This window comes from Venturia canescens, chromosome 10 (genome assembly GCF_019457755.1).
Source record: "Venturia canescens isolate UGA chromosome 10, ASM1945775v1, whole genome shotgun sequence".
In the NCBI taxonomy this organism is placed as follows: Eukaryota; Metazoa; Arthropoda; class Insecta; order Hymenoptera; family Ichneumonidae; genus Venturia; species Venturia canescens.
In genome coordinates, this window is record NC_057430.1 from 4,708,446 (window position 1) to 4,735,851 (window position 27,406).

The 27,406-nt window shown below is 39.2% G+C and overlaps 1 protein-coding gene across 7 annotated transcripts in view; it reads left to right on the forward strand.

Moving 5' to 3' along the window:
- Positions 1-27,406, forward strand: part of LOC122416908 (uncharacterized) — a 210,762-nt gene that overhangs the window by 118,915 nt on the left and 64,441 nt on the right. For 6 of the 7 annotated variants that reach the window (XM_043430056.1, XM_043430054.1, XM_043430057.1 and 3 more), the window contains 2 exons: positions 1,324-2,784; positions 3,044-4,564. In XM_043430056.1, the coding sequence (XP_043285991.1) occupies positions 1,324-2,784; positions 3,044-3,579 (1,997 nt within the window). In that variant the 3' untranslated portion in view covers positions 3,580-4,564. Of the gene's footprint in view, positions 1-1,323; positions 2,785-3,043; positions 4,565-27,406 lie in introns of those variants that run through there. The other variant, XM_043430058.1, reaches the window with a different exon arrangement.

A 27,406-nucleotide genomic window follows, 5' to 3' on the forward strand; every position in this document is an offset into this window, starting at 1 on the left:
TCATTCCATCTCTCTCACACTCACTATCGGCTCTATCTCTCCTTCTTTTTCAAGGGCCGCGAGAATGTGTGCGACACACACACACGGCCCTACGGCGCGCGGCTTCCCGCTTCGCTGCCCCCCTCTGGCTCTGGCGCTTCTCCGCACACCGCTCCCCCCTCGCCCCCATTTGAGCCAGAACTGGTATAGCCTTACTACTCACATGTAATTGTCGGCCGAGGCGAAGCCGAGGCTGACAAACATGTGGTCTGAGGCTTTACTTTTTCCTGCCCGAGTTGTGTATACGATTTTTCTGTCCGACGTAGGCGGAATGCGGCAACTTCGGCCCGGAGGACAGAAAAATTATTTTTTTTTTCATATTGCTCCATTACTCCCAATAAATCGTAAAAATTTTGGTGTATAAAAGAGTATAAAAAACATTCTTTGACAAAATTTAATAAGTGACAGTTTTTCAAAAGCTCTTAAAGAAAAGATTCAAAGTTTACATCTTCCACCAAAAATCGACTTTTTGTTTGGGAGTCCTTACGAAAGTGTTTTTATTTTAAATGTCTTTTACCCCTAATAATTGGGAAGAAGATCACTATTCATTGATTTAGAATTTTTCCATTTAATAAGAAATAAAATAAAAAAAAGGGTTTCTTGAAAGTGTCGAAAATCGTTTGAGATAAACAGTTCAAAATTTGGTTGAATTACTTTTGTTTGATACGAAAACGATCCCTCAAATACGAGTCAAAAAAGTGGTAAAGGCAGTTTCCCATTCAAAGCCGGTTATACCCTTTAAGCAAGCGTCATATTTTATGATCCTAGAAAATCTTGAAAATTGTTTTGGGCTTATGGCTTACTTTTAACCCACAGTACTTCATTACTGTAATAAACGATCTGCACCCGTAACGGAAAAACAAATTTGAAAAGTGCAAAGAAGTTGCAAGAAGTCAAACGCAAGAGCTCAAAATAACCAGATTCACATGATTTATACGTCACACTCACGAAAAGAACTATTTGATACGTGAAGCTATTTCACGAACGTTGAAACATCTACTATCTAATATCTTTCCGCATCCGCATAGATTTTTGTAACAGATTCCTACCCTCACGACCATGCATTACTTACGTGATTCCGTCCTCTTGGTGCTCACGTGCCTGTCGTCTTGCACTTGTCGCACTCACAATGAATGAGACAATTGACTTGTATTACCTTAATAATTTCACGTGATGTTATCCCTTCGTATAGATTCTAAATACAATTTATATTTTCATGTGAAGATGTTCTACGTTTCATTATTCATTTGAGATGAGAATCAGCACTTATTTTTTATTTTACAGAATGTACGTCATTTCAATCGAAAGATTTTTCGGCCTCAGAAACACCAGCCGAACCCGAAGAAATAACTCTTGAAACAACTGACCACAACATTTCTCAACGTATGGCCTCCTCTCCGTCCGAGAATGAATTGACGGAATATCCTCGATGTATGAATATTCTGACTTGCCCAATCCCAGGATCACCTGTAAAAGGGTCGTCAAACCATTGTTATCTTCATCGATCTCGAGAAATGAAAATTTCTCTGAACAGTCCATCGCAAACAAACATGTCGAACGACACCGTTAGCAAAGGCAGTGACATTGTGGATATCCCACATTCTGGAGCGTCAGTAATTAAAAAAACAGCAATCGCCACAGCTAAATTGCCGGCCGTATCAAGAATAGATACATCAGCGAAGATAACAATCACAACAAAATCGACATTAGTGACTACGTCTAAAGGAAAAATGTCTAGACAACTTCGAAACAAAATAAGTGGCACTGTTTCAGGAGTCACTTCATTTAAACAAATTCCTCGAGGCTCGATGCACCAAAAATATTGTTCTGAACTTCAGACACTACTTAAAGATAATCATACGATGGATAACAATGATAAATCAGTAATGAATCAGTCTCCTTTAGTTTTGACGGATTCGTCTAATCAGTCATGTTGTACGAAGCTAAACGGTACCGAAACTGAAAATTCTCCATTTCACAACGTTGATGTGCTTATACCAGTTCAAACTATTTGCCAATTTTCAAAGTGTGGTACAGCTCAAGAAACATCAATGTTCCGCGATAGGTCAGCTGCAGAGACAGAGGCTGCTCACGATCTCTTGGAACTCTCTCGGTCACTGCCTCCCCTACCACCTCCCAGTATTGCAGTTGGTCCGCAAAATGTGATTGAAACACCACCCACTGACAATGTCCAGGAAATCAGTATTTATCAACCGGCTCAGGCACCAACAATCTATCAAATAAACCCTATAGATCTCGGTGGCGGTACAACGACGGTATATCAACCGCAGACAACGATTTTCGATTCTATTGCATCAACGACCATTGTTCAGCAAACATCGACCGGCTTATTCGTTCCATTGTCGCCGGTCCAAGAAATTCTTTTCACATACGCTAACTCTCCAAATGGAATACCGTCGCTACTAGCTACCCAACCGACGCCGATGGAAGTACCTCCACTGACACCTCCGGCTTCTGAGTATAGTAGTGACATCGAAAACAGTAATCCAAATTCCCAACTAACCAATCAGAGGGACAAAGAAGTTCAAACTATAACAGACCAAACCGAGGTGAAAGCCGGATCATATACGTATGATACGCTTTTGGTTGCCGATGGAAGATCCAAAAACAAGAAACAGTCTGTTATTTGCCAAACTACAACCCAAAATGAAAACATAGAAACAACTGATATCAATGAATCACTAGAAATACAGAAATCTGGGAGATACGTTTGTTGTGAATGTGGTAAGTTTTTTGGAGGAATACGAGTTGAATGGAATTTTAATAAAATCTATATAATTATTTTGCTTCCTTTATTGATGCTCTTTTTACTATCGATATCAAAAAAATTATTTATTACAAACGAAACTATGTTGAATTTTTTTCATGATTCACGCTTCGTAAAGAGTAACTTGGAATAAGTTTTTATAGATGATGGATTGTTGAATTTTTTTTTCAATGAAAATAATGAATCAATCATTCAATTTTATATTATTTTTAACAGGTAAGCAGTATGCGACTTCATCAAACTTATCGCGACACAAGCAGACCCATCGAAGTATCGACTCACAATCGGCAAAAAAATGCATCCATTGTGGGAAGGCCTACGTTAGCATGCCAGCTCTGGCAATGCATGTATTAACTCACAAACTGACTCATAGTTGTGGAGTTTGTGGAAAAATGTTTTCTAGACCGTGGCTACTGCAAGGTCATTTGAGGAGTCACACAGGAGAGAAGCCTTATGGCTGCGCTCACTGTGGGAAAGCTTTTGCTGATCGTTCAAACTTACGAGCTCATATGCAAACACATTCATCGGACAAGAATTACGAATGTACGAAGTGTCATAAGTCTTTCGCCCTCAAATCATATCTCAATAAACACCTTGAATCGGCCTGTCAAAGAGACAATTGTGACGAGAGTAGCAACGATATGGATACACCTGGTTCTTACGGCATTATATCGTCCTCAAATAATTGCAGTTTAGAGGTACTCTTTCTCTCATTACATTGCAGAATTTATCTCTTACACTTTTTGCAGTAAAATGATTGCAGACGTTTTTGACCACCATTGTCTCAATATTAATTTTTTCTTCAGTATTCCATTATTTATATTATCATACCATATCATTGCAACAATAATATTATATTTTACTACATCATAGTGAAATATTTTTGCAGACAATAAAAGGTTTTTATGTAAATTATATTAAAACCATAAAAATCTCCATGCAGGGAAAAAAATTCAGACGAGTACATAGTTGATCGCCCCTTTCCGCACTATCCGATAAAAACTGTTCAAAAATTCTACGGGATTAAATTCTAAAACTTTTTTGAAAATTATTTTAAAACATAAAAAGATCCAGATATAGGACTCAAAAACATTAGAATCCTATAACACCAAAAAACCTCGCTAGAAAACATTTGAAAAGCTGATGCCTCATTTATCTAATTTTATTCTGCCGAAGGAACAACTAACTGAATTGGGAAATTTACCGTCTAAGTTACGTGCAGCATCAAGATTTATCATATCAATTCGAGTTAAAGTATTTTTTGATAATCCAGAATAAGAAATTCTCATATAATATATTATCGACGGAGTAATCGACGAAGAAAACGAAAAGTAAATAGTATGTGGATATTCGTCATTGAATTGACATTCCATGTCAATTCAACGACGGTGCGACGGCAACCCGTTTCGATTATTTAAATTTTTAAATATGTTTTTATACATGTTAAAAGAAGTCTTCAACTAAATTTTCAGCTCGTTATCTCCACCGATTCCGGAGTCATCGATTTTTGCTTAAAAAATGTATATCTCTCACTATAATTATCAAACTCTGAAAAAACATTACATTCAAAAGAATATAAATCAGTAATTTTTTTGTAATATGCAAAAAAATTCAAATAAAATATGAGAAATAAAAAACTGAAACATCGCGCTTCAAAACATCTTGAAAAACGTGTCTGCATTCTTCTTATCTTATTCTAACAACTAAATCAATATAAAAACAAATTACATCTAAGTTATATGCAGTATTAAAATTTATGTTATCAATGTGAGGCCAAGTATTTTCTAATAAATTAAAAAAAGTTATCACTTGAGTTACGTGCAACACTAACATTTATGGTATCAATCGGAGGACAAGTGATTTATGAGAAACTCCAAATGTCAACATTATGAAATTGTTCCAAGAACCTTTTGAATCCAGAAAAAAATTACATGAAAGCTAAAGTTATTTATAACTCTATGATGGCAGAGACTTATAAGAAAATCGGTTCTTCTCAGACTTTCAGGATCTTATGGTATTATTCCAAAAATTCGACGTCGATTGGATCGATACAAATTATGTTTAAATATGTGTTAAACGTACTTCTCCAGCCCATCATTATTCATTGAAATAAAAATCAATCATTGTATTGATCAAAAATCACGAAATTGTACGGCAGAATCCGGTTAAAAATTTATTGAAATACGATATCAAGGGACGCTGTAGCGGCTCGACGCCAAATATTAAATAAAAGGAAAAACAGCAGCGCGTAAAGAAAAAGCCAGCGTGAGCTCTGCCGCACTCTTATATACGCGAATATGCCGATTTATGACGTCACATAGTTTTCAAACGGCGCTTGCGGACAAACCATATTATTAAAAAATCTGAAAATTGGTGAGAATTTTTTTTCGATTTTTCCCTTTCCATTCATAATTTTTGATCTGTGTCAAAATAATGAATTTTTGACACAGATTCTGAAAGAGTTTTAATGTAATCAACGGTAATTTCTGTAAATACTCGAACAGCAACAGAATCGTGACTCATTGCATCTGAAATAATAACCAAACTTCTGTGAACAAGCTCGCTGTTTGACTTGTAATAGATTACCACTGGATAGATCGTTGTTCCAATGGAAGCCAAGAACCGCATTCTGAACAACGAATGCGTAATTCTCCGTGAAATCACATATTATAATGAATTCATTATTTGGTAAAGAGTCTTTCAGAGTTCGTAAATAACCAGATTGCTCTTTTGCAATAAAATTATGAGTTGCTAGAGACAGAATTTTTGTACAAAAATCGTCTATGAATTCTGAAGAATTACGTGTAAATTTTTCCAAGCTTGCTCGTGGAGTTGTTATCCATTGACTATAATTAATATCGTCAGTGTCGTTTCTTTCCATTATCTCGGTTAATAAATCTCTTAATACATCAATTTGCGGGCAATGGTTGCAATTACCCAAGTGACATGATGGAGTGGGGTTTGGACACAATATCATTTTTAAACAGTTGTCATAGGTTTGTAAAGTCGATTCCTGGTTTCTAGTTAATAACGATAGTTTTCCTCCTGAAAATATTAAAAATTTGAAATTAAAAAAATAATTCAATAGAAATAAATAAGAAATTTTACCAACCTAACATCATTAGCTTCACGTTTTGATGTATAGTATAAACACATACAGTGTGTGTACCATTTCCACCCGGTAAAGTACAGTGCAACGGCCATAAATTGGCAAATACTGAAAATCCGATTTTCACATTTGGATACCGATGTCGAAATAATTGAAATAATTCTTTTAAATTCGACAGTATAAGACGTTTTTGCACTTTTATTTTCTGCCCCTCCTCATTACGAACAGAAATACAATCCTTCATACCCGGCATAGGTGAACTCACTTCGTCTTCATTATAAAATGCAAGAACAACTGATTTAATGTCATTGGAAAGTGGGTGACCTGAACAGAAATATAGATGAATAATAATTATCTTTTAATAACAATTAATTAATTTTAATCGTAGAAACATAAAAATAACTACCATAACTTGGACCAGGTTTCGATAAAATTCCATCCCTTGCAAGAAGTTTTTTTGCCGTTCGAACCATATAGTCTGTCGCATCCATAACTCTCACAATTTTATTATTGTCCCACGTGGAAGGCATAAGGGTTAAAATTTGAATTTTTTCAGCCCAAGTTGTATTTTTGTCATGGAATTTCACATATAATCTTTCAATTATATCGCAAGCGCCATCCATACTTGAGACAGTGGCAAAATCAGAATTTATAGGAACGCCAAATTTTCTTTTCAATTTAAACCCTGTATCATTAGCTTTTTTACTCAAATAAGAAATGTCTTCGGCTTTTTTAGTTGGAATCGGAGATTCATCAAGTAACATTAAGGCTTTGTTCACTACTGGTAGTTTAGTCTGAAGACTTAAAGAACTTGTTTGCTGTGATAAACATTGTTCACGATCTGATGAAAATTCTAAAAAAAAAAAAAATTAAAAATGTTGTAATCAAGCGCCTTCGTCAATAAGAATTGGAAATAAATTAAATCAATAAAAAAAACTACAGTTTATACGTGTAAGATATGAAAAAATATTATACCTGTTGGAGTACAAATATTAGTGTCATCTGAAACATTACTTTGACTACCTAAATCAGCAATGTTATCAGAAACGATATCAGGAATAAAAGAATCATAAACAAGAAGTTCGCGATTATTGTTGAGAGAAACTTTGGAAACATCAGGTTGAGTATTTAACGGATTAACGATTTCATCGTTAGTTTGATCTATCCATCCTTAATTCATGATCGTCAACTTCAATTTCGGTAGAATGACGTTCACCAATAGACTCAGTATCTTCAGTAGTTTGACTAGCGATCAAATTTTTTTGTCGGTTGTTTCTATCAGTACAATCAATAGCGTCAACACTGATTTCACTGCACTTATTAACACTTGGGGCATTCATGTTTCGTACTTTTTTCAAACAGGATGAACATAATCGACTTTGGTGATGTAAATTCCACTTATGTCGTAAGTGGGCGGTTACATGAAGTAAATTATATCTTTTTACGTGATTTTTAAGCTTCAGAGGGTTACAACACCGATCGAAAAATGTCAATGAAGACATAGTGTTGTAAATAAATCAAATTTGACACAAAAGAGAATCTCCTATTGTACGAGTTCGGCAATAAGAGGTTATGCAAATAAGACGACACCTATCAAAGTCCGAAACAAACATGCTAGAAGTTGCCACCGAGCCGTAACGACAGCTAAAGCGCCACCGCTGAAACGGTGGTGACCAGTCAAACATAGTGAAGATCGCTTCAGCGGTAGCGACCTCTAGAGACGCGTCGGAGGAAACGGCCATAAACTCTGCAAATATCAAATCAGAGAAAGTAATTTCGGCCAGCCTCGGACCAGCCGACGACAGGGCCGTCAATGTACTTGTCCCGAAACTCTACCGAGTCTATCGATAATATCGTAGGGGATCTTAAAGTACGAATTATACGTTTGATATATTTGAATTTTATTAAAAAAAAATACGATAATTTGCAAGAAATTACTTAACTTATACATTTTCGTCCAAAATATTATATTTATACTGAGAATGCTTGAAGAAGACTAATGTTGTGTATTTTGAGACTAGTTGGAGAAATTATATGATCCTAGAAAGAAAATAAATCGAAATTACAGAAAAAAAAAAGTTTTTAATTTTTTTCTACTAGAAGTTATTTGAAGCCCATGTTGCAATAAGGCTCAAAAATTTTGTATTTTAACATAGAATTTCGTGAATTTTTTTGAAAAAAATCGAAAGTGTCGCATTGAACGAAAAATCAATTTTTTTGATTAAAAATAGCTCAAAATAGCCGAAAACGTATGAAAAAAAATTATTTTTCCATTTTCTAATTTTTATTTAGAAAGAGGGTTGAAAATTGAAAAAAATGACCCGCATTAAGTACCATTATAATAATTATAGTCAGAGATATACATTTTTTTAAAAAAGTTGATAACTTCGGAATGGGTGGAGATAACGAGCTAAAAATTTAGCTGAAGACTTCTTTGAACATGTATAAAAACATATTAAAAAATGAAAAAAATCGAAGAGGGTCACCGTCACAACGTCATTGAATTGACATGGAATAACCCATATATTATATTATACAACATATATTGTATAATATAATAAAAATTAAAAAATATAAAATCCTGGTCGACACCGCCCGATTTTTCGAGGATGTCCAGGGCGATAGCTCATGGGTTTTGGAGGACTAGATTTAGATACAATCTAGCGTGATTTTCGATGTCTAGGTCGACGACCCCATAGTTTTTTATGTCCGGATATATTCCTCCATGGGGTCCATGTCTAGGTATATTCCTCCATGATTTTCAATGTATAGATATATCTCTCCATGATTTTCGTGTTCTAAGGATGTTTTTTCATGCTTTTCGCAGTCGAGGTCGACGGCTCCACAGTTTTCGATGTCCAGGTATCTTTCTCTCTGGATTTCGTGGTCTAGGATAATTCCTCCATGGGTTTACTTGTCTAGGTATTGTGACGAAACACTCGCGCGACGGCCCGAGCCCGTCGAAACTAACGAAACTCCGCGATCTTTAGATCGCGGACAAAACATCGCGGCGACCACGCTCGTCGCTGTTGACAGGTGGCGGCCATCTTAGGCCGGTAGGCATGAGCCCGAGCGGGGCAACCGGCACCGCTCTGAACTTCGCCGCGCTATATTTTTTGGAAATTAATTCCTTTTGCATTTTGTTATGTTAAGTCGCCCAAGCACGTCATTACGATCAAAATCATCAGAAAAATCACATGAGTTAAAAAAAAATGATCAGAAGCCAAATCAATGTGACAAAATTAAAGTAAAAATGAAAAATGTAAAAAGCGATTACGACGCATGCGCGGGGAGAGCGTCAATGGGCTATAGGACGTGTACGTGACTTTTAGCGATTATAATTTTACGAATCATATTAAAACAACTAACAATGTTAAAAAATGAAGAAAATTAAATAATAACGGATCAAATCGAAGTTTTTGTTGTTGAGCATCGGTAATAAGCTGAAAATCATAAAAAGCGATAGTCCGCGCATCGTATGTTAGCCCGCTCGACCAACGGGCGAGCGTGAATCATGGCAACGGGCCAATCAGAGTAGGCGTTACAGAAAGGTGCGCAGAACCGAGCGAAAACGGAGATTCTCGGCGCTCGAGAATTTTGTAGTGGGGACACGGGTATAAGAAGCGCTGCGCGACTCATTCGGCAGGCAGTTCTACCTGGCTAAAGAATCAACTCGGACCTCTCTCAGTTCACCTCTACGTCAGCCTCAATAATAATAAACCTATCCTCAAAATTTCTGGGGTTCCCGTAGCGCGGACTCTCGGATCGACTCGGCGACGTCTCGATCCCATAGCCCGTGGACGGTGAATTGCCTATTTCCTTGGATGCCTGGATTCTCAGAGAGACTCGGCGACGTCTCGATTCCATAATCCAGGGTCCGCACCTAACCTCTAAAAAAATTTTTCCGGCTTTCCGTTGCACGGGGTTCTCGGATCGATTCGGTGACGTCTCGATCCCATAACACGTGGACGAGAAGTTACCTTTACCCTGTAGATGCTCGGACTCTCGGAAAGATTCGGCGACGTTTCGATCCCATAGCCGGCGGTCTACTTCCTACCGTTTCACATTTTATTTTTCTCTTATTGTTGAGGAGGATCAAAATTTATCCTATTATCAAAAATTAAATTCTCATTTGAAAAACATCGTCCGAGGTGGTCCAGGTAGGAAGATCTAGACCGATTTAGAAAATAATCATTCAAGAGGCGATAGATAATACTAGAATTTATATCGAATCAGAAAAAGGAAATAAGAATTGTAAAAGTGAGAAATACTCTTATTTGATTTTAAAAGCGAGCGTAACAGGACATCGGAAAAACCGCGTCTAATAGCACGAAGCATCGAATCGAGAGGTTTTTAAGTTCGAGGCGTAACGAAAGATTAGAACGAACGCGACCATTTAATTCAAGATTGTTTTATTTCTAATTATTATTTTTGTACAATTGAATTCCGAAAATTGAGAAATTAAAAATTATCTCAGACAGAGAATTTGCAACGTTTTCGGGTCTTTCGGGTCTTTTTCTCGCCAGATCCGATTAAACAAAGCAAGACAATATTAAAATAAAAATACAAATTTTATTTTCCGCGAGCCAAAGCGCTAAATCTTCTTTATTTTTGTTGAATATTGATCTAAATTGAATAAAAACGATTATTTTATTATTTTCACAAAATTCACGGTGTCCGCGTTTCCTTCATACCTGATCCTTATTATTAAGGTTGCTCGAACCGACGCGTGGCGGCGTTCAGGCCAGGTCGGCAAGAGCGTTTCGTTACAATACACATGTCTCATATATCGTCTAGAGAATAAATAGATATTGGTATGGATACACTATAAGCTAAGGAGGTGGGAAAAAGGGCCAGGTGTACACAGCCAAACTAAATGAAAGAAAATATGACAACAATACATAAAATCAGACAGTTTTACTTGATGAAAGTTTTCCAAAATATTCTTGAAATCATTTATATACAACCACGCATATTTTTTCTCTAATGTAATTACACAACATAAAATTTCTGTTTGGAAAGAACGTTTGAGAGGTTATAATGAACGAACGTTTTTTTTCTCATTATTATTATTATTATTATTATTATTATTCAACACTAATTTTTTTTTTTTTTTTACCAAGGAGTTGCGGAAATCCTTTTTACGGATTCCATGTAGTCTTACGGACTACATGGGTATGTGGGACTCCCAAAAAAAAAAGGCCTACCCACTAAAACCGCCACCTCCTTGTTGTCCTTCCCCTCAGCCAGGGACTATGTTGATATTACTTCTGACTGGGGGTTCTGTCTGTGTTCGTTCGTCCGTTCCGTCCCACCGTTATCGTAACGTCGCGTCACTCCGTCTGCTCAGTCATCCGTCAAGCAGCCGTCCACGTTCTTACGTTGCAGTATCGTTTCCGTGTAGGTGGTGACTAAGCACCACCATTCAGGTTCGTGCAGCATCACCCCGACGATGTTCTCCGGGGTAATACTGCCAACTGTTATTTCCAGTTCTTGTCTCTGTCTCGTCCACCGGTCACACACGAAAAACGTGTGTTCCGCGTCGTATCGTTCATGTCCACAGTACTTACAGTCAGGTGTCCGTACTCTGTTCATTCTGTGGAGGTACCGTCGGAAGTAACCGTGCCCCGTCAAGAGCTGGGTAACGTAAAAATTCACGTCCCCGAACTTCCTTCCGAGCCACGGCCTCAGGTCCCGTATAAGTCGTCTCGTCCAGTTACCATCATTTCCGTTTGTTCACCGTCCTTGCCAAGTGTCTATCGTCCTTTCGCGCTCGGCGATTGCCGCGTTCTTCCGTCCTATGTCTGCGCTGCTCCCGTAGATCCTTTTACGCTCAAACGCAAGGAGATCCACGGGAATTACGCCCGCCACCACCAGAACAGCTTGTGCAGAGACTGTCCGGTAGGAGCAAGCGATTCGCAGCGCTCCATGTCGCTGTACCATCGTCATCGTCTTGCAGTACTTCTTTGTCTTCAGGGAGTCTGCCCAGATCTCCGCACCGTACAGGAGGATCGAGTGAGCTGTCGCCATTAACAGTCGCCGTTTCCCCGGTCTCGGTCCCGTCGTATTTGCCATCAGGCGGTTCAAGGACGCTATCCTCTCTGCCGCCCTCTGGGCCGTCTTCTGTATGTGAGGCCAGAAGGTCATCTTCGTATCAAGGGTTACCCCAAGGTACTTGACTTCCCCCTTGGTCTCCGTCTCGTGTGCCCCCACTCTCATGGGCAGTATCGTCTGTATGCGTCTTCTCGTAAGGAGCGTCAGTTCCGTCTTTTCCGTTGCGAGTTGCAGTCCGTGGTCCGTCATCCAACGTCCAACTCGTCTCATGGTCTGGTTCAACTTCAACTGTGCTAGTTCCGGAGATCGCTCTGTAATCACCGCCGCTACGTCATCAGCGTAGGCAACGAGGGTCACTCCGAGCGGCATCTCCAGCCGAAGCAAGCTGTCGTATAAACCATTCCAGAAGTCAGGTCCCAGTATCGACCCCTGGGCAACCCCAGCGGTGACCTGTCTCGTTACCTGTCCATCTATCGTCTCGTACGTTATATGTCTGTTTTTCAGGTAATCCTCTACAACCCGGGTCAAGTAAGGTGGGATCCCGAAGTTGCTTTTCAGCGCCTCCAAGATATCCACCCACCTGGCCGAGTTGAAAGCATTCCTGATGTCCAGTGTCCCCAACAGCACGATAGGTCGGGCTGCGTGGCAGTGTCTGTCCAGTTCCAGGAAAGAGTCAACCACCTTTTGGATTGCTCCAATCGTCGATCGACCCCTCCTGAAACCGAACTGCAAGTCGGAGAGACCCCCTCCGGCCTGCATCGCGTCCGTCAGTCTCGGTCTCAGTAATTGTTCGTAGAGTTTACCTGTCGTGTCAAGTAAACTCAACGGTCGGTAGGCCGAGGGCGTGTCAGGGTCGCCCTTACCTTTCGGGATAAGGACGAGCCTCGCCTCTTTCCACCGACCGCTGAACGTTCCTGTCGTCAAGCACGTGTTGTACAGGTCGAGAAGTATCTCCGGCCGTAGGCGAGCCACGAGCCGGAGGATCTCAGCCGGTACTCCGTCTGGTCCCGGCGCCTTACCAGTCTTCATCGCCTTCGTAACTCTGGTGAGCTCCTCAGCGACAAAGACGGGGGGCGCCGGCACGTCAGCGTCGTCCGTCACGTTCGTCCGTATCGGGTGCGTCGGAAACAATCCATCAACAATCCGTCCTGCTGTTTCGGCATCTTTGAGTTCTGATGGAACTCGGGCCCCTAGTTTGCCGATCACAATTTTGTAACCCGTTCCCCAGGGATCCTCGTTCACCTCCTCGCAGAGCTTCCTCCAGCATCGCGTCTTGCTGTCCCGTATTGCCTTCGTCAGCGTCTTCCGTGCTGTTTTGTATATGGCCTGAAGGTTTTCCCTTTCGGGTCCGCCCCCAGCCCTCGTCACTCGTCGCCAATTTGCCAGGCAAATCCTGCGCAATTCGGCGATCTCGTCCGTCCACCAGTATTGTGGTCGTCTTTTCTGTATCTGTCGTCGTTTCGGCATTGTGCTGTTGCACAAGCCGTCTATTAGTTTGGCCGTCTCGTCCGTCAGTCTCTCCGCCCTTTGCCGGCCACTCAGCTCGGGGGGAATTTTCGTCATCGGAGCTGGTGTTGTCATCAACTCCTCAGAAAATTTTCGTCCGTCCAGTTTGTCAAGGTTCCACCGCAGGGGTTGGTGGATTCTCGTTCGTCTCGTTTCTGTCCGTCCTGCCACTTCGAAGGTGATGTACTGGTGATCGCTTGCTGTATAGTCCTCGATCACCCGCCACCCCCTCAGCCAATACAGGATTCCGTCCGACGTCAGCGTCACGTCCGGGATGGAGTCTCCGAACCCTGGTCGTCTGTACGTCGGCGTGTGTCCCGTATTTACCACTGCTAAGTCCAGTCTTGCGGCCATCTCCAGAAGTAGTCGTCCGCGTCGGTTCGTTTCCGTCATTCCCCACTCGATCGCCCTCGCGTTGAGGTCCCCCGCGACGAAGACATCCCCGGGCAGGTCCCTGATACCGTCTTCTAGCAGTGCCACCTTCCTCTCGAACTCGGCCGCGGTGCAGTTGGGTGTCAAGTAGACGCTGACATAAGTGACAGCGCCGACTCTCGCCCAGACATAATCGTCCCCGACACCGCGGTTAGAGACTCGGGATTGGGTGGCACCCCTTACCCAGATAGCTGTGGTCTCGTAATGTACGTCTGAGTCGTCCTTCTCCTGTATGGTTCACACAGGATCAGGATGTCCGCGTCGTGTTCGTCGGCTATCTGTGGTAGGAGCATGTCTGCGGTCCTACTACGGTTCAGGTTTCCCTGAACTACTCTGTCCGTCTTCCGGCCTGCTTCTTGCACTCCTCCAGCGCAGCTCGGAACATGGTGCACCTGCCGGTTCCGGCAAGGTGCGCTACGTCCTTGTGCCCGGCCTCGGAGCACAGTGGACAGACCGGTTTGTTTTTGCAGTCCGTCGCGAGATGTCCGGATGCGCCGCACTTGCGGCAGCATTTCGTCCTGTCTTTGCCTTTGCATTCGGCCTTAACGTGGCCGAAGCCCAGGCACCTGTAACATTTCGTCACCGTTAGTCGTTTCCGAACGCGGCAATGTACCCAGCCAATTCCGATCCGGCCGCGCCGAAGCAGCGCCTCGGCTTCCCGCGAATCGAGTTCGCAGACCGCCATGTACTGCTCAGCGCGGTTCGGACCGAAAATGTGGACCCGAAAGTCCGCGTCTCGTCCTGTCTCTCGCCTAAGCGCGTCCGTTACGTCGTCCGGAGTCGCAACACAGTCCAGGTCCATGATCTCCAATTGGATTTCGGAGGTCATAGCCCTCACGTTGCCCGCTTCCCCGATCGCGTCTTGAATTTGTCGTCCAAATTCGTCGCGTCCGTCAGGTTTGTCTGCGTCAACTTGAAGTTTCAGCAGGCACAGTCCGTTCTTCGTCTTCCTCAGGGTCGTCACCTGCACGTGACTCTCCTTCGGGTCGATCGTCGTCCGTATCTTGCGTACTATGTCGGAGTACGTCGTGTTCGTGCCCGGTTTGACCAGAACAGCCAGTCCCCTTTTCCGGGGGGCCGGTCCGCTCCGGTCAGCTCGGGTCTTTGCGTCCGTTTTCTTTTTTGTTTTGTCCTTGTTTTTCTTCGTAACGGTCTGCCAGTCTGTAGGCGGTCCCATCGTCGGAGGCCTCTTTTGGGAGGACTCCGGCGTGGATCCGTTCGACGAACGTTTCCGTTTCGTGCGTGGCGTCTCATCGTTGTTGTTCGTTCCTGTCGTTGTCTTGTTACTGTCTACAAGACGTCCCTTTGAGGCCGCTTCCTTGTGCGTGTGCAGCGCAATGTCTGCGGTCTCAAGGATCGTCTTGATTCCTGTCTTCACCGTCATGTTCATATTCTTCTGGACGTTTGCCGCTTCGGCCATTTTCGTCGCCGTCTCGTGTATGAGCCGAAACAGTTGTATCAAGTCCGGTTTCTTATTCGTCGTTGTAGTCGTTTGTGCCGTCGTCAATGTTTGGTTGTCAACGGCAGAGGCGTAGCTCGCCACGTTGCTGCCGCTCGACACGCTGTCTGTCCTCTGTCGTCTCGGTACGTTCAGTAACGTCTTGTTCGTCTGTTTGTTCCGCGTCGTCCTCATCGTCACTGTGCACAAGGTGCGGCCCTCAAAATCCGTGCCGCTGCCCGTGGCCACCGGGGCTTTCACCCGATCGGAACCCGGGGTGGATTCCCCCTGAGAAGAGGTTACCACTTGAGGTAAGTCCTTGTTTTCTTTGTGCATTTCATATTTGTCTGTCCCATTGGGCTAAAGTCCCTCGTGGTCGCGACTCCACGAACCGCGCTGGGACAACGCACGGCCCCTGAGGTCCCCCCCCCCCCTATGTGTTGAGTGTTCCCCCCTGTAGAGTGTGCGTGAGAGTGGGTGCCCGTAATGACAAACCGGGCTTCTTTCATGGGGAGAGCCCGTTTATAGGGGTCCCCTTCGTTCGCTTTCGGGCGACTCCGTTTATAGAAGTTCCCGGACATTCGCTTTTCGGTAAGACCCGTTTATAGGGTCACCGAGCATTCACCTCCCCGGTTTGTCAAAAGGTGTTTGCGTATAAGTGTTTGCGTAGTGTGTGGGTGTGGGTGTGTGTGTGTGTGGCCAGAGCCCTGTTAGCCGAGTGCGAAAAACACCCGTTGCCCGCCCTGCACGTGAGAAAACTCAGACGTAGGGTTGGACTTTGCAGAGCATTCAACACTAATTAGTCACGTCATTAATAATATCGATTCCTTCCACTTTTCAATAACTATTTTCATTTTTTTACACTCCGCACGCAACATTACTCTAAGGATCATAACCTCAAACGTCAACATGATGTGAAATCTCGCAAATGTGCTATCTAATGGATATATTACGATATTTAAACGAAATTTGCAAATCGTGCATCGTTGATCCACGGGGCTACGATCGCAATCACTTTATAATAATATAAGGCCTGCTACACACGGTCAATAATATTGCGCAATATAGGTGATTGCACAATATTATTGAACGTGTCGATGTAGTATTGAAACATTGCTCAATCATTGAACAGAAGTTTGAGCTATCTTAAATTTATGGCGCACTACACACCATACAAACTTATTGTGCAATATTACTGTGCAATATTATTGACTGTGTATAGCGGGCCTAACAGACGATAACAGACGGTATACAAGAAAAATATTGAGGACTATCAGAAATTCTTTCATCGGCGACTGCTCGAGACGGATAGATTCTCACCGGTGATTTGTTGTGATGGGCATCAAGAGGCCCTTGTATGTATCGGTCTGAACCCATATACAGATGCGTCAACTCCGTAAATGTGTTGGTACTTTTGCATAATCTTGAGCCCGTGCAAAGTTTTTTCAGTAATTACGCCACCGATCATGCCGATTTTGGGCGCAATCGAAAGAGAACTTATTAATTGGCTTAAACTTCAATTTTCAAGTTGCGAAATGACTCCTGAGTTTCATTATTCTACAAAATAACATGTCGATTTTACCCCCACTACCACGAATCGTTTTATTCAGAGATAATATAGTCTCGGCGAGAGCCTCGGGCCAGCAGACGACAGGGCTGTCAATGTACTTGTCCCGAGACTCTACCGAGTCTCTTGATTCAATAGGGAACTTAAGCTAGCTTGATACAACGGAAAATTACTTAGGACGATACTGGTTCCAAGGGAGTATTTTGTACGCACCGCGGCTTACACACACAGCTGCCTCTCTCATTCGGAGTAATAATAAATATACGCACACAGTCACGCGGCCCTGGATCGCGACTCCTGGACCGCCTCGCACTACCAACACTCACACAGCGGACTTTGAATATGGTCTCGTTATATTCTTCTCGTTCTCATGATTTGGGGCTACCCGCGTTCGGTTCACTCCAGCCTCGTGGACAGACTGACTTGACTACGCCGGTAACATCAAGATGGCGTCTCTTACCTCGCGCATTCTCGCCCAGACTCCTCTAACGCCATCTACGTCCGTCTCTCTTTCTCTCTCTCTCTCTCTCTCTCTCTCTCTGGAGTGTTGTATCGTCTTCGATATCATAGAAATGTTCTCTCGACAGAAGTTAAAACCTCGGTGGTAGTTACTCTGGTTTTTCCAGTGCTCGACTACTGCTGTATGGTCTATAATGACCTCACGGTGGATCTAAATACTAAGCTGGAGGTTTTGCTTAACTCAGGTATTCGATATATTTTCAACTTAAAACGAGATGAACATATAACTCCTTATCGAAGACAATTACGTTGGCTATCTGTAAAGTCTTGTCGTCTCTACTTTATTGGTACCATGGTTTACCGTATTCTAAACAATCGTGCACCTAGTTACTTGACTGAACTCTTTCCGCGAGTAAGTGAATCTCTAAGGTCTAGCAGTTGAAGAGAAGCGTATACTTTCCATATTCCAGCACATCGTACTAGCTCTTTCAAAAATTCATTTGTTTTAACGGCTATTTACTTCTGGCACTCTCTACCGAATGTAATTCGCACCTCACCATCACTCAATGTTTTAAAGACTCGCCTGTTTTCATATTTGTTCGAAGTTATTGATGTTCAACAAGCAAATATGTGACTTATATTAGTGAACCACAGTTCCAATATTCTTGTATTATTCATCATTCTTTCTCTTCATCTATTCTTATACTGTTTGCTTCATCAAAACCCATCTTATGGTTTTATTGCGTTAATGATTACTACTTGTTAACTTGATACTTATGGATTTATTTCGTTAAATATTATTACTTGTAAACTTTATACTTTTGTTACTCTTAGCCTCAAGGATTTGTCCAAGGCTTAATAAATTTATCAATCAATCAATCTCTCTCTCTCTCTCTCTCTCGCATACGTTAACATATTTAAAAAAAAAACTAATCTGTATCTATTTTATAAAGTGTCAAAAGAATCAAATAAATAGTAAAAAATAAAAAACCGAAAAATCGCGCTTGAAATCATTTTGGAAACCGATGCCTCATTCTTCTTATTTGATTCGAACAGCTAAATCAATTGAAAAAAATTGCATCGAATTTACGTGCATCATTAAAATTTATTATATCAATTCGAGGCAAAGTATTTTCTAATGAATTGAAAAAACTTACCACTTGAATTACGTGCAGCACTAAAATTTATCATATCAATCGGTGGACAAATATTTTATTAGTCACTCCAAATTCTGACATTATTAAATTGTTCTAAGAAGCTTTTAAATCTAAAAAAATCACATGAAAGCTAGTCATTTGTTACTGTATGGTGGCAGAGACTTTTACGAAAATCGATTCTTCTCAGACTTTCAGGATCCTTTGGTATTATTCCCAAAATTCGACGTCGATTGGATCGATACAAAATATGTTTAAACATGCGTTAAAAATACTTGTCCGGCCCATCACTTTCCGTTTAAATTGTTTATCCAAATAAAAATCAGAGCTTGTCTAGAACTGATGGATTACAAGTATTCATGCGAAGGGAATTGAGAGAGTTATCGTCAAGTAATTTTTACTTAATTGCACTAATTTAATAAAAAACGGAAACAAATTGTTACGCAATATACAAGGGATATTATTGTGCATCGATAAATGAAAAAAATTTTACATAATATATGTGCTTAAGCTTCCAAAATTCTTCTGTTTATATTCAATGACGGCAACTTTTACTTCCCACTTATTCTTCCAGCGAACGAATTCCATTCGCAATAAGAACTAACCTATTATTAAGAACATTAAACTAATAATGAATCGCATTTCAACAAATTTTTCACCAGATTCCGCGGTACAATTTCGTTTCTTTATGATTGATTCTTTATTGAATGAATAAGAATGAATAGGGCCGGACAAGTACTTTTAACACGTATTTAAACATAATTTGTACCGATCCCATCGACGTCGAATATTATGAATAATACCAGGGGGTCCTGAAAGTCAGAAAAGAATTAATATTCTTAGAATTCTTTACCGCCGAAGAGTAACAAATGACTTTACCTTCGATGAGACTTTTTTGGATTAGCCATTTACCACAAAGTCATGCATAGGAAGGTTTTGGTTTCTTTATAAGTTTCTGCTGACGGAAAGAAACTCCTGACTTCACCGTTGCTTGGACCGGAAGAGTATTCTCAACTCTCATTCAAACACAATTTTCTATCTTCTGATTATTAAAAAAATTGGGTTGGCATCGTTCTAATTGTTAGAAAGCAAGATTTTGAGATTTTTTATTAGTAGCTGATTCTCTATTGATTTCCATAAAACGACCTGAGCTGGACGAGTATTTTGAACGCATATTAGAACAACTCCATAATGTTAAAATTGCGAATTACAAATAAAATACTTGTCCACTAATTGATATCATAAATTTTACAACTGCACGTAATTTCAATGGTAATCTTGTTGATCCACGAAAGTTTTCTCAAGTTCCTGATGTGTCCTATAGAAGTTCCGAAATATTAAATACTTGTCCTTGAATTTATATTATAGATTTTAATGCTATACGTAATTTAGATCGAAACGTTTTCAATTTATTTAGTTGTTCTTTCATTAGAATGAGATGAAAAGAATGTGGCATCGGTGTTTAAAACGTTTTCAAGCGAGATATTTTAATTTGTTACTTTTACAATCCCCTAGGGAAAAAAAAGGTTGGGACAAGTACATTGATGGTCCCTCGTTTGCTGATAATTCCACCCATAAAAAAAACTTTAAACAAATTTTTTTTTTAATTGTAAAAAAAATTATTTCATAAAAAAAATACAGAACAATTCGAAAAAAATTTTACAAATCTTGAAAAAACGTTATGTTAAAAAAAACTAATCTGCATCTATTTTTTAAAGTGTCAAAAGAATCAAATACCAAGTAAAAAATAATAAACCGAAAAATCGCGCTTGAAATCATTTTGGAAAGCGATGCCTCATTCTTCTTATGAGATTCGAACAGCTCAATCAAATGAAAAAAATTCCATCTAATTTACGTGCGGCATTAAAATTTATTATATTAATTCGAGGCCAAGTATTTTCTAATGAATTGAAAAAAGTTACCATTTGAATTACGTGCAGCACTAAAATTTATGATATCAATCGGTGGACAAGTATTTTATTAGTAACTCCAAATTTTGACATTATTGAATTGTTCTAAGAAGCTTTCAAATCCAAAAGAATCACATGCAAGCTAGTCATTTCTTACTCTATGGTGGCAGAGACTTATAAGAAAATCGATTCTTCTCAGACTTTCAGGATCCTCTGGTATTATTCACAAAATTCGACGTCGATTGGATCGATACAAATTATGTTTAAATATGTGTTAAAAGTACTTGTCCGGCCCATCACTATTCATTCAATAAAGAATCAATCATAAAAAAACGAAATGGCACGGCAGAATCTCGTTAAAAGTTTGTTGAAATGCGATTCATTATTAATTTTATGTTTTTAATAATAGTATAGGTTAGTTCTTATTCCGAATGGAACTCGTTCGCTGGAAGAATAAGTGGGAAGTAAAAATTGCCCGCATCGATTGTAAACTGCAGAGTTATTTTGGAAGCTTGAACATATACATTATGTACAATTTTTTTCATTTATCGATGCACAATAATATCCCTTCTATATTGCGGAATAATTTTTTTTCGTTTTTTATTAAATTAGTGCAATTAAGTAAAAATTACTTGAAGATAATTCTCTCAATTCCCTCTGCATGAATGCTTGTGATCCATCAGTTCTAGACAAGCTCTGACTTTTATTTGGATAAACAATTTAAACGGAAAGTGATGGGCCGGACAAGTACTTTTAACACATATTTAAACATAATTTGTATCGATCCAATCGACGTCGAATTTTGTGAATAATACCAGAGGATCCTGAAAGTCTGAGAAGAATCGATTTTCTTATAAGTCTCTGCCACCATAGAGTAAGAAATGACTAGCTTGCATGTGATTCTTTTGGATTTGAAAGCTTCTTAGAACAATTCAATAATGTCAAAATTTGGAGTTACTAATAAAATACTTGTCCACCGATTGATATCATAAATTTTAGTGCTGCACGTAATTCAAATGGTAACTTTTTTCAATTCATTAGAAAATACTTGGCCTCGAATTAATATAATAAATTTTAATGCCGCACGTAAATTAGATGGAATTTTTTTCAGTTGATTCAGCTGTTCGAATCTCATAAGAAGAATGAGGCATCGCTTTCCAAAATGATTTCAAGCGCGATTTTTCGGTTTATTATTTTTTACTTGGTATTTGATTCTTTTGACACTTTAAAAAATAGATGCAGATTAGTTTTTTTTAACATAACGTTTTTTCAAGATTTGTAAAATTTTTTTCGAATTGTTCTGTATTTTTTTTATGAAATAATTTTTTTTTACAATTAAAAAAAAAATTTGTTTAAAGTTTTTTTTATGGGTGGAATTATCAGCAAACGAGGGACCATCAATGTACTTGTCCCAACCTTTTTTTTCCCTAGGGGAAGTTTATGGTTTGATATCACGTCTTTTTTCTCAAAAGATCCTTATTTATGTTCAGATGACTATAAGATTTTAGTTTAAATATCTATGAATTGTTTATAATTTTCGGCGTATAACGTTGGTTTTCACGAAAAAAGACCTATTTTTCGTCGACATTATACTGAAAATATTTCGATAGAGGTTTATTCTTGGACTTTGGTGATTTTTCTCCTTGTCTTCTAATATGTTTCATCCATTGGGAACTCAAGAGCATGGAGCAATGCGTGTTGCGGGCCGAGATATGAAAAGAGGAAAGATAGATCAAATTCAAGACACAACAAATCCAACGGAATTGGCCCTTTTTAAATGTTGCTTTTGCATTCTGAATCTAGACATTTTCGTGTCATTCAAAACGTGTCCCCGATGAAATATATTTCCAAAGTTTGCAAGTGACCGCTGAGATCCAATTATCTACAGTTTGATAGTTGCTGAAAAAAGGCACCCGGAAACATTTATTATGTCAGAATTCAAAGAAGCAAAAAAAACTGAGCGTACTTAATTCAACAGGAGCAACGGAATTCAAAGACGTTTAAGGTATCTGCATTGGTTTTGGAGAAAAACAATTTCAGGAGAATTCAGGAATGAATTTAAAAGTTTAAAAACTCAGAATAAAATAGAAAACGGAAAATTTAGGAATTTAGAAAAGCTGAAGACGTTTGTGATGAATTTTTGAGATTACATGTTACGGTTGGAGTAAAAAATTTAAATGATTGGCACACATGCTGCGACACAAAAATATGAAAGTTTGGAGGTATTCGCTTCATACCGCAGTAATACAAACTTCAATAGTATTTAAAAAGAAATACTTTAAAACTTGCTAAACCAAGTTCTATTACTCATTCTCATAATCAAAGATAGGGGATGATACTTAACACACATATTTATGCACAGAAATTTCAGAGTTCGCAGGTATCTGCTGCGATTCAATATATCTGCGCAATAAATTTTGAAGACAGCAATTTAAAATCTATCGATAAATGAGCAACTGAAGACTTCTGTGATGAGTTTTTTACTTCATATATATGTTACAGTTAGTTTTAAAAAGTAAAATGAGTGGCACAGTATATGAATTTTATAATTCGCAGATTTTTGCTGTATTTCAATAATCCAAATCTATAGTATTATAGAGAAAAGTTGGCAAAAGTCATGATGTTACGTTGAAATGACATAGCGAACATTGTATTCAGAAATTCTGTATGTTCTCATGGATGTTAGCAGGCATTATATTTGATCGCATCCAAAACGGAGCAACTGTAGACTTAGTGTAATGAATCTTTTCACTAATAATTCCACATTTGTAGTTTGCAAAGTGGGAATACTCAACATACATGTCATTTCATAAGTATTGTTGTCAAAATTTGTGTTTGCCTACTGCATTCCAAAGATTCGACTTTTCATATGATCAGCAAACAAAGCATCCAAAGACTTTTTGTAATAAGTTTCAAAATTTGTTACTCGACAGACCAGGTGAAAAAAGAATAACTACACTTATATCAAGACCAGAAACTGTTTTGAGAATCTGATGTACAAAATGTGAGATTGATGATCATAGCTGGAAACCCCTTGAATCACGTTACTACAATCAGCATGAAGAAATAGTAGAAAATCATAGGACACATATTAAGCAATTAATTAATGATATATATCGATCCGCTGCAAACCGATGGAGTGAAAACAAGGATCGGAGAGGGCAGAGCCAAACTGAATATGAAGCAAAATATGGGAAACATGAGAAATAAATTAGAAAACATTTATTCAATTAAAGTTTACAACATCATTCTAACAGTTCTGTGTGTTTTTGTTGTATTTATTCATATATATAATCTGACGCCTTCATATATATAACCTAGCCTACTGACGATATATTTACACTGGACAATATTTCTCGCACTCTGTTTTAATTGAAAGATTATTTTAGTTAACGCTTATTTCCAGTCGAACAAAATCATGAAATCTTGAAGTTTTCGTTGACATATGCATCGCGCATTTTTTATATCCTTTTTCGCACACATATCACAGACTACATTTACGCGGCCGCTTTGATACTGGTTTAGTATATCACAAAATTTAACGAAATAAATAGTAATATGCACTTCGTTAGATGACGAAAATTATTTTTAGTTATCCCGCACGCACTTCGTAACATCATAACCCCAAACGTCAACATGACGTGAAACTTCGGCTGGTGACTTTCGAGCTCTCGGCATGTGACGTCAGTCCGCGACACCGCCGCGAAGTTAGACCGAGGGACATGAGGCCTTTGATGGTATTATATACAGACATGTCAAATTTCTAAATGTGTTAGTAACTTTTGCATAATCTTGAGCCTGTGCAAAGTTTTTTCTCAGCAATTACGCTACTGATCGTGTTGGTTTCGGGCTCATTCGAAAGAGATTTTGAAATTTAGTCTCCAAACTAATTTTCGCTTAACAAAACATCTCTTGAGCTCCGCAATTCTAGAAAATGACATGCCAGTTTTACCCCCACCACCGCGAATCGTTTTATTCAGAGAAAAGATAGTCTCGGCGAGAGCCTCAGGCCAGCAGACGACAGGGCTGTCAATGTACTTGTCCCGAGACTCTACCGAGTCTCTTGATTTCTGACGAGTGGTGTCTTTGAATTTGTTGAAGTTTCATTTGAAATTTTTTTCTATATATTGTTTTTTTCTGATTAAGAATTTTATTTTAATACAATGTTTTTTCCTGATTTTTTTTTTTATGAAATTTGATTTTTATTTTAATGTAATTTCCTGATTTGTTACCTTTTTTCTCAATTGTTGTGTTGAAATAATTTTCAGGAGGGTTCATAATTTTTTTTATTTTATAATTTTTTTTTATAATTACTATAAAAACTTTTTTAATAGTTTTTTTTGGGATAATTTTTTTCATGGAATTATCAGCAAACAAAGGGGTCATCAATATACTTGTCCCAACCTCTTTTTCGCTAGGGGAAGTTTGTGGTTTGATATCACGTCTTTTTTCTCAAAAGTTCCTCATTTATAACATCCCGTTATTTAATAATCCCGTTCCCATAACACGTGGACGGCAAGTTACCTTTGACCTTCCAAATGCTCAGACTCTCGGATCGATTCGGCGACGTTTCGATCCCATAGCCTGGGGGTTGTTCCTTAACTTAATATATATATATTTTTTATTCTTCTTTTGCTTGCTATAATCAGGGATGATTTTTCTTGTAGATAATTTGTATTTTTGTAAATTTTTTCTGTAAATGATATTCCTTTAAATTCAAACTTGTTGCAACTGAGTCTGAGTTAGACTTTTCTTATTTTTGTAAATTTTGTGAATTTCGTAATATCATCGATCATTCAAGAGGTCGCGGTACGAATTTGAGATTATATCGCTTCAAATTTATATAGGGTCTGAGTACTGGTCATTAGACAAAAGATTAAACGCGAACAAATTTTGGAAACGAACAATCACAAATAAACTTTATTGAATTGATAAATTAATTGTAATTATTGAACATCGAATTATTTTACGTCTTCCTACTTTTTTGGTTTGTTTATTCTCCCTTCATTTTTTCTTTTTTTCTGCCTCCGCTGTTTCGCTCGTTCTTTCACAACAACTCATCCCACATTCGGCCTTTCCTGCAACTCTCCGGTCTCCAGAGAATAAATTTCAAAAGACTTCATCTGATCAACTGACGATGTTATAATTCAAGGACCTTCTCCATCAATATCAGTTTGTCGCATCATTTCGTATCTGTTATCGCCTTTGATTTCAGTCACTTTATATGGGCCTAGGAACTTATCTCTTAACTTGGATCCAGGACCAAACTGCGTTCTCTTGATGGCAACTAAATCGCCTATGTTATATTTCGTCGCCGGCTAGCAGTTTCGATTTTACGTTTTCCGATTTTCTTTCTGAATTTTTTCGATATTTTTCTTCGCCAGGATTCGCAAAGCTTCTCTTTCTTCATTGAACTGCTGTACTGCTTCTTTTTCAATCAACGCAAGTATTCCAATATTGTCTTTTTGTCTCATTTTTACTCCGAAAAGTCCTTCGAATGGGCTTATACCCACACTCCGTTGATAAGTACTATTTATAGCAATTTGTACTTTGTTGACATACCGATACCATCGATTAGGCTTCTCGTGAGCTAACTTTGTCAAAATCGGTATGATAATCCGATTTATTCGTTCGACTTGTCCATTTCCTCTTGGCACACCCGTTGTAATGAGCACATGTTCGATATTTTCTTCTATACAGAAGTTTTTAAATTCGACAGAAGTGAATACTGCTCCACGATCACTGATAATTCTTTCTGGGTTTCCAAACGTTTTCTGTTGGCTCTTCAATCGGTCTAAAACTTCGCTTGTTCTCGTCGTTTTCGTTGGATAGATCCAAACAAATTTGGAGAATCCATCAATAATTACAATTAGAAGTAGACTACATACAGGTATGGCGCCCCCCACTCCTATCCCCACTCCTTCCTCCACCACAACACCTTCCCACTTCAAGCTATTTTTTCCCACTCCACAGGTAAATAGCTTGGTGGACAGGTGTGAGGGGGGAAGGAGTGGGGATAGTGCGAGAACTACCATACCTGTATGTTTTCTACTTTTTTATGCGTTTACCTTATTAATTAAGGTGAAGTTGAAGATGATAATGATGATGATGACGAATGACTATGGAGGTAATAATTTTTTTCTGAAAAACGTGTAGATTTAAGATTTTTCACTTTATCAAGAGACTCGGTAGAGTCTCGGGACAAGTACATTGACAGCCCTGTCGTCTGCTGGCCCGAGACTCTCGCCGAGACTGGACTTTCTCTGAATAAAACGATTCGCGGTGGTGGGGGTAAAATTGGCATGTGATTTTCTTTAATTGCGAAGCCTATGAGTTATGTACGACTTTGAAAATTGAACTTTCAGCTAACTGAGAAATTCTCTTTCGATTCCGCCCTAAATCAGCATGATCGGTGGCGTATTTGCTGAGAAAAAACTTTGCACGGGCTCAAGATTATGCAAAAGTTACCAACACATTCAAGAATTTATGCGTCTGTATTTATAAACACCATCAAAGGCACTTTGATGCTTTCGAGTTTCTGATTCGTTGGATCTGACGACATCCATTTTTAGACGTTGTGATTGGTTGTAGAAATTAGTTGTTGATGATTGGAAATCTGACGTCAACTTCAGAACGTAGCAAACGGCGCAGCACAGCTGGTAACAGCAGTCATAAATTCGACCGATATACATATATATATGTACAAACCATGTGTCAGTTTTTGATCGTATGAACAGAGTTTCGAGATTACGAAGTGCGTGCGGGATCAAAAAAAAAATAATTTTCGTCATCTAAAGAAGTGCATATTACTATTTATTTTGTTAATTTGTGATATATTAAACCGGTATCAAAGCGGCCGCGTAAATGTAGTCTGAGATGTGTGTGTGAAAAAGAATATAAAAAATGCGCGATGCATATATTTTAACGAAACTTTTCAAGATTTCATTATT